This window comes from Mustela putorius, unplaced genomic scaffold (assembly GCF_011764305.1).
Source record: "Mustela putorius furo isolate JIRA1106 unplaced genomic scaffold, ASM1176430v1.1 tig00000738_pilon_pilon_pilon, whole genome shotgun sequence".
NCBI lineage: Eukaryota > Metazoa > Chordata > Mammalia > Carnivora > Mustelidae > Mustela > Mustela putorius.
The window spans coordinates 10,393,384-10,406,075 of record NW_025421463.1 but is presented as its reverse complement, the minus strand read 5'-3'; the positions used below and the strand labels follow the sequence as shown (position 1 = coordinate 10,406,075).

At 46.1% G+C, this 12,692-nt stretch overlaps 1 protein-coding gene across 3 annotated transcripts in view; it reads right to left on the bottom strand.

Annotated features, from left to right (window-relative positions):
- Positions 1-12,692, bottom strand: part of LARGE1 (LARGE xylosyl- and glucuronyltransferase 1) — a 521,107-nt gene that overhangs the window by 267,435 nt on the left and 240,980 nt on the right. For all 3 annotated transcript variants that reach the window (XM_004743092.3, XM_004743093.3, XM_013051560.2), the window contains exon 4: positions 10,106-10,188. In XM_004743092.3, the coding sequence (XP_004743149.1) occupies positions 10,106-10,188 (83 nt within the window). The remainder of the gene's footprint in view (positions 1-10,105; positions 10,189-12,692) is intronic.

Here is a 12,692-nt window from a genome sequence, read left to right as displayed (position 1 = left end):
GCTGCTGCTTCTCTTGTTTGTCAATGAACTAACGATATGACATAGGGCAAGCATGGTAGTTCTGGAGTCTCAGTTTCAGAATCTGCAAAATGGGGTTGTTACAATCAGATTGAGTTAAAATGTATGAAGCACTTGGAACGGTGATCCACAAGGAATATGGACTTAATAAATGTTAGCACAATGAGTGTATCTGCTCTCTGGTGAGACCTCATGAATATATTTACCCCTTCTCCCCCTGTCTCTGAGCTGGCTTCCGCCAACAGATCCTGTCCTGTGAGCCCTGAACTCCCTCCAAAATGATCACACAATCCCCTGCTCAATATATGATGGGTAAAGTCCAGCCTCCTTCATGGAGCTAACAGGATCTTTGATAATCTCACCCTGTCCACCTCTCCAAACTCATGTCTTCCTCCTCCCTCCTCCAGCCAACCTGCACTCCAACATTCTCTCCCCCAGACCTGCATGTGACCAAATTCCTCTCCTTCCTGAGGAATAAAGGGCCACTTCCTCAGGGAGGCCCTCCATGGCCGCTCCACGCAAAGTGCCCTCCCTATGGCTCCCCCACGGCGCTGCCCTGTTTGGTTCTTCTTAGCACTTCTTAGTATTGGTAATCTCTATAATTCATCTCAAGGTCTATCTCCTGCCCGCTCCTAGAATGTGACCTGTGTAGGGCAGAGATTCTCTACTTTAACAATGCACCTGTCCTCTTGTTTTCTCTCTCTACAACCCCAGTGCTTGGCCAGTGCCTAACCATGGGTGCAATGTCAGAGATTAATCAAGTTTTCCTGCAGGTTTGTGTGTGTAATGTCTCTCTCCGGAGCAGGACCACCTTCACATTGCCTTGCTAACTGTGTCTAGTCTTCCCTGGTCAATTTAGACACCATGGCATTGAGGAAGCCATTGCGCTGGGTCACATGCCCTTACCTGTGCCTCCCACAGATTTCCAGGCTCAAAACACTGTGGGATGCTATCGTCTACTGACAATTCACGTCTCTGTTCCCTGCTTGAAGGAGTCTTAGCACTGGAATCGTGTTTTTTGAATAAACTTATCCCCAGATTTCACTAGTCCTTTGTAGATATAACCACCCAGTAATTATTTATTGAAAGAATAAATAAACAGACAAGTTAATAATTATATGACAAGTTAATATCCTGTCTAACATAGTTACCCGGTGTTACGAGTAAAGGCACTTTGGTAAAATGTGGGAGTAAAACTTTTAGCGTTGGGTTGGCGATGTCTCTTAGGCACAAAGCCCAAAGCACAAACCATAAAAGAAAATATAAACTGGTTTCCATCAAAATTAAAAACATTTATGTTTCAAAGGATACCATCAAGAAAACAGAAAAGATAACCTCAGAATCGGAGAAAATATTTGCAAAGGATTTATTTGATAAGGGAACTGTAACCTTAATACATAAAGATCTTTTACATCTCAAACAATAAAAAGACAAGTAAGCTAATTAAAAACTGGGCAAAGGCGGGGCGCCTGGGTGGCTCAGTCAGTTAAGCATCCGACTTTTGGCTTCAGCTCATGTCATGATCTCACAGATCGTGAAATCGAGCCCCACATTGGGCTCCACGCTCAATGGAGTCTACTCGATGGTTCTCTTCCCCCAGTCGCACAGTTCTTACTCTAAAAATAATAAATCTTTAAAAAAAAAATACTAAGCAAAGGATTTGAACAGGCATTTCTCAAAGAGGATATACAGACGGCCAGTAAGTACAAGAAAAGACGATCAGCAACATCAGGCATGAGGAAAGGCCAATCAGAACCACAAAGGAGCACTTCACAGCCACTGAAGTGGCTAAACTAAGACGACAACAAGTGTTGGTGAGGATGTGGGGAGACTGGAGCCCTTGCTTGCTACTTGTGCAATTGAAAGATGATGTAGCCACTTTTGGAAACTGGTCCTGGGGGTTTCTTCCAAAATTGAGCGTAAAAAAAGTCACCACTGTTGAGCTCCTCGGGAGTCCCATTCCTAGTCGGACAGCAAAGCTTGCTCCCAAACCTTCACAGGAGCATTATCCGTAACTGCCAAGAAATGGAAACAACCCCAGTGACCACCACATGATGAGTGGATAAACAAAACGCAGTCAAGCCAGACGCTGGAGTATTACCGGTGACACGAATAAATGAAACACCACCACCTGCCATGAAGCGGACGGACCTTGAAAACATGGTGCCCGGCGAAAGAAGCCATCACGAAAGACTAAACTGTGTAAGACTCCATTATATGAAATGTCCTGAATAATCAAATCTAGAGGAACAGAAAGATGAAGGAGGCTGCCAGAGGATGGAAGAAGGGAGAAACGGGGAGCGACTCCTCATGGATACAACGGGGTTCTTAGTGAGGTGATGAAAACGGTCTAATATCAGGGAGCTGTGAGGGTTGGGCAAGTCCGCAAATACTAAAAACCAACAGACTGCACACATGTGAAGAGTGATTGTTACAGAATGTGAATTAAATTCCAATGCTCACTCATTTGCTGGAGCTGGGAAGTGGCCTGTGAGTTTGGGGGATGGAAGAGACCCGGTGTGCTCAGGGGTTTCTGGGCTCCGTTGCCTGGGGAGCTGCGCTGTACAGCGAATGGTCCGCCACGTTGGGAAGGCCGGCTGCTGTCAAGGCTGGCTTCTACTGGAAGGGAAACCCCACTAATAAGGACAGAAAAGAGCCTGACTGTGCCCACATGTGAAAGGACATCCTACCAGGCCCGCGTTTGAGAAAACGTCCTCTAGCTCAGAACTCAGAGCTAACTGCGAGGCTATTTCATCCTCCATGTGTGACTTCTGAGTCGTCTTTTTAAAATCACTTCCTCGCTCGGGAAGGTAAGAAATAGTTTTAATGATTCCAAAATCAGCCAAAGGCCAAGAGCTTCCCACCTATTCTCTTCTGTTCACAGGGAGATTAGCAGGTGAGAGACAGATGTTACGGACATATTTACACCAACTGAACCGCACCAGGGGAAGGATAAAAACATCTTCAGAATTTCTTCTTGTTCACGGGGAAAAAAAAAAAAAGATAATTTTCTCGATACAGGATTTGATGTTATTTAATTTTATTTCTGTACAACACCTAAAATAGTCTTTTATACCAGTCACCAATTATATGCATTTTGGGAGCGCAGCTTTAAGCCCAAGAGAAAAGGCTTCTACGTGAGCGGGCCAGCACACCTTCATATACAACAGGTGCCCCGTAGCCTGCCGGGGTCTGAACAATACAGACATTAAGTCTGGTCTATATTCAGACCAGATCACACTTTGACAACAAAGAAAGAAGCAAGTGCATGTTTTATCTTCGGAAGAGCCTGCAGACTTTGCTCATAATGAGCGATGCTCCTGCTGCCTCTGGTTTCCTTAACTGCTCCCCTGTTCCAGGTTGGGATGCAATAAATATGGTAATACAGAGAGCAAAGATGATTAAACCCCAGCTTTCTCCCTGCTTTTCCATTCTTATCTTGTCAGGAATGTGCCACAGCCCCTACAGGGCAATCCAGGGTCTGCTTTTATTAAAATATACAGGGACATCTGAGCTGAAATAATCCTTAATTATTAAGTTTACAATGGAACTGCAATTTTAGAAAAAGAAAGAGGCTGTGACAGCACCTCCAATGCTCAGTGAATCTGTTACACTTAGAGATTTAATAGAACTCACTGCAGAAATACACAGCGGCCAGAAGGAGGGTTTTTTGGTGTGAGCTCTTGGTTTGAGGGAAGACAAGTGGCACCGATAATGTGAGAAGATTCAAGGACAAGTGAGTATCACAGCAGAAAAGCTTTCCATGGGGGAAGAACAGAGCAGCTTTCAAAAATCAATCAATCAATCAATCAAAAGGCCTCCAGGCTTTGAGAGAGCCAAGGTTAGAATCCCAGGAGTATCAAGGACTCCCCTGTGACCTTGAACAAGCTATTGAACCTCTGTGAGCCTCAGTTTCCTCATCCATTTGTGGGGATAAGGGCATGTACTGTACCAGACTGGGATGAAGATCAAACACGATGGCCTACGGGACGCTGGTATCTGAACGACACAGAACAGTTGTCTTTGGTCTTATGTACCTGCAGGACCAAATCGCATAGATGCCCTCCTTACCTGTTCAAAGACATCACATGCCCACGGCACCTTCGCTTTTCCCTAACTTTACTGAGGTGTAATTGCCAAAAACTGTATAAATTTAAGGTATACATTAAATATATTATAAACATTTAAGGGGATATATCTATATATGTTTATACTGTGAATTAATCACCACAATCACACTAATGAACTTACCCACTTCACAGAGCTAAGATCAAGACCAGAGGTGAGATCAAGAGTCGGAGGCTCAACCGACAGAGCCAACCCCTCCCAAGCCTTTAAAACCACTATTTACTTCATGCTCAGCACCTCAAAAATACACACTCTGGTGAAGGGATTATGACAGAAATCCCAGTAATGATACCAGTTCTCTACTGGGTCACCCAAAACGATGATTCAAAATAGAAAAAATAATAATGATACTCAAAATAGTGACTTTTTTTTTTAAGATTTTTAAAAAAAATTTTTTAAAGATTTTATTTATTTATTTGACAGAGATCACAAGTAGGCAGAGAGAGAGGGGGGGGGGAAGCAGGCTCCCTGCTGAGCAGAGAGATCCCAGGACCCCAAGATCAAAACCTGAGCCGAAGGCAGAGGCTTAACCCACTGAGCCACCCAGGCGCCCAAAATAGTAACTTTTTACAATGGAGAGCTCAGACTCTGAAGTTAGACTGGATACAAAGCCAGCTCTAGCATCCTCTCTGCAGCCCTTAGCTACGACTTAATCCATGGATTCTCAGCTTCATTGTCTGTAAAATGGGGATAATTATAGTTCTCACCTCATGGAGTCATGGAAGCATGAAATGCATTAATATCTGAAATGCATTAATATCTGAAAAACACTTAGAATAGACAGCTAGGTTCGTATTTGTTCAATACACAAAACAGAGAAATGTCTCACACAGATTATCTCTGATGACAGTCAGAGGTTAGGGGACAGAGAGGTTAGGGCACAAACCAAAGCTCTAGAAAGTATAGAGCCTATCTCTGTTTGTCTGTTTTATTCAAATCCTAGGTTCTTCCCATCACAATCTAGAAACAGCTTCTTCAATAAGTTGAAGCCTGAATAAGCAATAACACAATTAGAGGCAGATGCTAGGCACAAATACGCTGTTTTATCCTCCGTGTTCTTCAGGGGCAAAAGTGAAGTTTAAAAAAACAGACAATCAAAAAACCCAGCTGCTTGATGTGCAAAGTAAGGCAAATCACCCAGCTTCCTCCTGCCAACAGGGCTGCGGAATGTGAGAATAAGATGATCATCCTCGCAAACAAATATTAAATTTTTACAAGCTGGCCCACCTTCCTGCCTAGGAGGTAAACACCTAGCTGCTAAGTAATTTTATTTTTTCCTCTGTTCACTAAAAAAGCTCCCTTTCCTTGAAGAGGAACTATGCTTCCCAGTTGATTTGCTATTGGGAGTTGGAGTTATGCCCCCCCAATTTTTTTTTAAACATCCTTCCATAGAGGGCACACAGGCCTATACTGTGCTATTTTCTATGACGTAAACCCTCGTTCACATGTATTTTTGTATTTAGTTTTTCTCACCTACCCTTTTCCTTCATCGCAGAGCTTGTGTAATGAGATGACCAAAAACACACGTCACGAGGAGACAGAAACAAGTTCATCTTTATTTCTCCTTCTCCCCACACAACACAAAGAACTCCATTTCTAAATACGGTCTCTGCCAGTTTTTCTGCCACTGGTATTTTGACCGTGTTCACATGGTCTGTGCTTACATAGTGGGATAATGTCATGCATGTGTTTTCAACTATGTTGTCCCTTACATCGTAAAATAGAAAATATAATTTGTCCGCATTCAGACATACAAACCAAGAACATGGCTTACTACAAAAGGCTGTTCCGGGGTGCCTGGGTGGTTCAGTGGGTTAAAGCCTCTGCCTTTGGCTCAGGTCATGATCCCAGGGTGCTGGGGTCAAGCCCTGCATCGGGCTCTGCTCAGCAGGGAGCCTGCTTCCTCCTCTCTCTCTGTCTCTCTCTGTCTGCCTCTCTGTCTGTTTGTGATCTCTGTCAAATAAATAAATAAAATCTTAAAAAAAAAAAAAAAAGGCTGTTCCACTACTTAGCCTTACTGTTTTCTAAGTATTATTCAAATTTTTAGGATGATAAACAGTGTGTCATAAAAGCATTTCTGATAGTCTGGATTATCCTTCAAGGACAGAGTCCCTGAAGTAGTCATACAGGGTCAAGGTCTTGGGCATTGACACCATTAAATCTCTTTCCCAAAAGATTATGGCAATTTCCAGTTCTGGTAGGAGTATGTTAAGAGCACCTGGGTATCGTTCTTTTACGATCTTTTAAACTAGAGCATGCCCACTGTCACCAGGTATACTGCAGAAGTAAAAAGGATTGGATGTAACAAAGCAAGCCTTAAATGAAAAGTTGCTGAAAATCTTGTCTGGAAAATAAATCTAATTGCTGTAATTGACAGTGAAAGCCAAAAGAAGCACCCTACCACTATTATTCTATTATTATTAGCCTTAGAAAGGTACTTCATTTGCCAAAGCATTTTATAATCACATATTGGTTAATCCCCGTAATGTGCTTTGAAACCAATGAAGCTATTTATAGACAGACTTTCTGAGCGAAAAGTCTTTCAAAAGTCCTTTGTCTTGATATCTCAAGTCAGGATCACCAGCACATCAATTCACAGACATGGTCATCTGTCGAATTTCAAGGATGGGAGGGACTGAACTGGTCACATGGACCAAGATCAAGTAGTCCCTGACGGGGCATGCAGAATTTTCCGAATGCATACTAAGAATCTGCTTTCTTCTCAACTCCCCAGTGCCTCCACGAAAGTGTGGATATGCCATCAGCGGCCAATTATAAATCTACTACTACTCTTTAAATGTAACATCTTTGTGCTACACAGTAACTGTAGGAGTAAAAGTTTATGCTCCATGGGATTCCTTAGGGTTTCAGCAACTACTGAAATTATTTGATTTGTAGCTAAAAGCAACAGTGATACTATTTATGCCCAACAACACCCGAATGTTTTTATGGCTTTAAAATTTGCTATAATGGAAAATAGCACAAGTGACTATCTGTAATCATGCAAATACTCTTTTCTAAAAAGGGGGCATTCCTCCACCCCCAGCAAGTCAAGGAGGGATCAGAGTTCTTTAGTGGTGGCAAGAAATAAACACGAAAAAGGTTGAGAACCACTCATCTAATTCAGTGTTCGCAGACAAAACGCCTGGTTTCAAGCATTACATGAAGGCTGCAAGAACCCGTACAAGGAGTCTTAAAAACAGCACAGGGGCGATGGCGGTAGAGAAAGAGCCTCTCACTTTAAATCAGAAGATGAGGTTGAGCTCCGCTTAGTCATTCTTTTTTTTTTTTTTTTTTTTTTTTTTTTTTTTTAATTTTATTTATTTTTCAGAGAGAGAGGAGCGAGAGCGAGCACAGGCAGACAGAGTGGCAGGCAGAGGCAGAGGGAGAAGCCGGCTCCCCGCCAAGCAAGGAGCCTGATGTGAGACTCGATCCCAGGACGCCGGGATCATGACCTGAGCTGAAGGCAGCTGTTTAACCAACTGTGCCACCCAGGCGTCCCCGCTTAGTCATTCTTTATTCAGTGTTTCCATCCCCTCCTGCGACCTGCAGCTGGAATCCCGATGCCAACCACACAGAGCTAAGAGGAGGGAACGGACAGCCCCTACCACTAGCTGACACTGTTCTGTGACCTGGTGATTACTCATTTCTCTCCTTTCCCCACTCTGGGTTTGAGGGGTGGAGGCAGGGAATCCCCCCACTCCTGGGTGGGGAGCGGATCTGCTTGTTGACTATCAGCACAGCAGGGCACCCGGAAAAGACCGGCCCGGATGAGTTCAGTACAAACAACAGAGCGAATAAATCTTGTCCTCAACCTACTAAATTCTGGGGTGTACAGATTCACAGCAAAAGTTAAATAACCTAAGAACTAACGTCTGAAGGGTTAAAAGGACCTGCTGAAAGTCACTCAGTATAGAGTGGCATGAGTGTGGCACCAGGTCTGACGCATATCTATTAGTTAACTGGTGGAATAAATATATCTTCAGGTTATTGATTAATGGTGCTTTCCAGATTCACTAGTTAAACAAGTAAACATTGACTGGGCATCGGACACTTGTGAAGTCCATCCCTAAGATATGGAGAATATAGAAACATAAGGCATGGTTTCTGTCCCCACAACTCCCATATTCTACTAAACACACAAATGTGAATAAATAAAAGACAATGTACTAAGTGCCGTGATAGAAAGCTGCAGGGCATTATGGGCTGGGAGAAGGGGAGCCCTAGCCCAGACTTTCAGGTACAGGTGGGCCTTCTGTTAAAAGGATAAGAAGTTTGCGAAGTTGGGTAAGAGGAGGGAGGAGGGAGACAAGGGACAAACAGAGCAGCACCGGGGAAACGGGCGGGGCACACCCAGGAGACGGTGGAAGCTAGAAGCAGGTCAGTGTTGCTGGAGAGCCAAGTCCCAGCAAGGGGAAGAGAGAGCAAGCATGCTGAGAATGACAGCAGGTCCCGATGGTCTGTGTCCCGTGGACAAGAAGCTCGATTCTCTCCCCTCCATGACAAGAAGCCAGTGAAAAGTTTGAAGACATCAGATGTGCCTTTCTGAAATATCACCTGGCCTTAGAGGCCAGGTCTGTGGGGACTAGAAGGAAGAGGAGGAGAGAGAACGCGCAGACCCCCGGTGCCAGGTACAACAGGGGTAAAGACAAAGGGATGGAATTAACAATATGAGAGGGAGAACCTGCAAGTGCATCACAGAGGGGCTGGGTGGTGGGGTCTGGGAGAGAAAGCAGAACCAACCGTCAGTAAATGCACATTGGTCTTTGTTTCATTGAGCTCTAAGAGCTTTTCACCACTGTTTCTACTGCTCAGGACTTCCTGGATCTTGGCTACAGCCATGGATAAGCTTCATCTAAACCCTTGGTAAGAATGTTAGAAAAGAGCCAAAGACACTGGCTAGAACTACAAACTCAATTCTGGATACACCAATAGGTCTAGATATCAATCAAGCTGAACAGTGAAAACACAGAAGAAAGTTCCTGTCAAAAAGCAGAAGCAAATGACAGGAGTTTAACTTGGGTAAGAGATGACTTGGGAGAGGCAGAATCACTTCCAGGTGGAGGAGGAACCCATCCTTTGCAGGGCTGTCTCCATGGGGACCCACTAGGACCCACAGACATCAGCTACGGGTTGGAAAATTTCGGCTTCATATAAGGCAGGACTTTCTGATGGTTAGAAATGCCCAGATGTGGGACGGGCTACGATGGACTAGAGTAAGCAACCTTTAGAGTTTGCTACAGCTGTCCTAACAGACTACCATGCAGAAACTACAGAAACTTAGTTTCTATGGTTCTGGTGGTTTGAAGTCTGACATCAGGTGCCGGCAGGGATGGGGTCTCCTGAGGCCCCCGCTCCTGGGCTTGGAGGTGGGCGTCTTCTCCCCGTGTCCTCTGTGTAAGGCTGTGTCCCAATGCCCTCTCTGTATCAGGACACCAGTCACACAGGACTACAGTGTATTTGTAATGCCCCAATTTGATTGAATTACCTCTTTAAAGGCCAACCTCCAAATACAATTCACATTCTGAGTTACTGGGGCGAGGGCTGCAACATATCAATTTTAGGGGGACACATTCAGTCCATCACACAACCTGTCCACAGGGGTGTGGACACAGAGAGGTCTGGTGACCGCCAGGCAAGGGAAGGCCAGCAAAGGAATGGAAGCCTCAAATCTGCAGCGTCCCTGAAGCTCCCGTTAGGTCTAAGACCTACAATCCTCAACAACATGGGACAGCACCTCATTGTTGCTGTTAAACATTATTAACACAAAATTCTCTGCCAGGTTTCAGACAAAAATCACACTTTCACAGCAGCTTTGATGACTGATGAGAAATGTTGTTCTTCTGCACCTCACTACCCCTGAGGGGGCCTACAGGCCGCAGTCACACGCACGAGTCACACACAAGACGTGCGCCCAAGCCTTCTGCACCAGCCCACGGAGCACCACGGCTGCGCTTACCTGTGGAACAGGACGGACTTGACCAAGGTGACGACATCGCGGCTGGCGTTATACCCGGCACAGACGATCGCAACGTGGATTGTCTGAAAAGCAAAGAACACAGGGCAGGCGGTCAGACAGATGGAAGAGGCCCTTCCTCGTGCTTCAGACCACGTGGAAAAGAAAAATCACCCCGATCTCTTGGGGGGTCGTTAGAAACCAAAGGACATAGTTTGCAGCTGCAGAAAATAACTTGAGACGGTTTTATTAAGGCCTTTTTAATCGGTTTATGGGGCTTTCATCACTTGGAAACCATTAAGGCTCTTTGCAATTACATTTTGAGGACGAGAGAAAGGGCGATCGGCTCAAACAGGCAAACAGTGAGTCCCCGACCCCCACTCTGGGAGACAGTGACAAATGGTGACAAGAGAGAGGAAAGAAATACATCCCAAAAGGAAAAACTGACAGTCAGGGATCTTAGACTGACAAGCAATCGCTTGAAGCTAGAAAGGTTCTCGCCAGACGTCTCAGGGTAGGGGCACCTGGCTGGGCTGAGACCAGGGAGCGTCTGTAACAAGGGCCCCAGCTGGGACACCATCCCAAGAAGTGAAGTCTGGCAGAATGGAAGGGAACCTTATGGCCCACCTCCTCTGAGCAGTCAAGAGCACAGGCTCCGGACATGAACCCTGGCTCCGCCCTTCAGCCCCAGGCGACCTGGGAAAGTGGTGGCAGGAGGGGACGGAAAGTAACCCAAGGGCCAGAACACGTCCTGCAGGAGGTCATGGAGTACAGAGCGGGTAACACCAAGAGCAGAATGCGGCGCTGGGCCCACTGCCTTCCAATCACAACAGAGACGGTCTCTAGAGCTGAGCTTCCCAAACAGGGTTCCTTGGCACCCCAGTGGGCTGTACCGTGAATTACAGGACACGAAGTCACTTATCTCTTTAAGGGAGTGCTCAAGGCTACCAGGCAGGGCTGGCTCCCTCGGGCTGGGCTACGCTCCAAGCTTCAGCAATCTGACAAAGATTGAGAACCCCAGCTCTAGGCCGTCCCATACAGAAAGTCATCTAGCCTCCCAGAACAGTGCTGGGATGAAGTCCATGAATGAGTTCATGAATGAAGGGTTCATGCCTCTGGGAGTATCTTTGACGGAAGCGCAGCCTTCCCTGAGTTGAAATCAGCTTCCTAACACCCACCCCAGCCTGCTCTGTCCTGGCAGGACGGCAGGACAAGCACGTTCCCTCCAGCAGCCTACACCTAATGAAACCACTCACAGCCCTTGCTCCCAGGACACAGCTTCTGGAACCTCCATCACTCTAATCAGCTAGTTCCAAACTCAGTTCTGTTGACTGTGCACTGCTTTTGAAACTTCCTAGGAGTCTAGAATTACTTTAAAGTAAAAAGTGGGGGGAAAAAAAAAAGAGGCCAGGGGAGCCGGTGGAAGGAAGAAAAATGAAGTTCTAGTATCCTCGTCCCTCCTCTGCAGGCTCTCAGGACAATGACCTCTGGTTCTCAGGCCTTCTTCCCCACCCCACCCACCACATCACCCAGGAGTTAACTCAGGCTCAGGCCGATGGGATTCGACCTCGAGAACAGAGATTCCTTACCCTTCTAGTACACCAGAAACACCTGAAAGATCTTTAAACTACACCCTATGCCCCAACCCCACCTCAGACCAATTAACTCTCCGTCTCTGATGACCAGGATCTAAGCTTCTCCATTCGAGACAAACGTGACCCCCGCTGCCCTGCCCAGAACATCCGATAAAGTCTGGAGTCCTTTCCGGTGGTCACTCCTGGGGGCAGGCAGAGGCAGGGCTGCTGCCGACCCCCTACGAGGCACAAGGTGGCCACCACAACAGAGAATTATCCTGCCCCAAAGCTCACAGGGCTGTCATGAGGAAATTCCGCTTTCAGAGAGAAGCAAGAGGGGGTACGGGGAAACTGAGACCCACAAGCTCCCAACCCGACCTCATCTCACATAAAATTAGACCATACTGTGCATATCTCAATTTCTCCACCTGCAAAACGAGGACACCACGGCTTATCTCTGGATATGCTCTCCCAAAGACTCAGGATGAAACACCGTAACGTGTAATGCAACTGTCACCGTTTCAGTCACGAAAGAAATGAAAAGGAAGACGCCTGCACGAGGAGACACAGCCAGGAAGGGGACGAGAATGGATAAAAGCTGAATCAGGCTCTCTGGAAGCACAAATATTTAAACACGAGATATCAAATGCTGTCTTGGCTTCAGGGTTCAGGGGCTTTTGAAAATGGTCCCATTAAACATAAGCACGAGCGCGCACATTCTTCAACCCTCTACATAAATTTCCAGTCTCTTTAGTTTCGTCCAACACACCTCGCCACCACGAATAAATCCATCATGGGGAGCCGTAGCAGCAAAGCCCGCTTCCCCAGGAAGGCAGAAAATCCGAGCGCCATGAACATGCTCTTTGGGGAGTTCTGGAGGGTCCCAACTTCTGTGGGGACGGGAGTGAATGACAAGAATGGGACGGGGGCTGGGTTCGGAGTGAAGAGGGGACAGGGGACAGGCATGGACGCTCCCTTGAAAGCAAGTCACAAATATGCTCTCACCACGATAACTT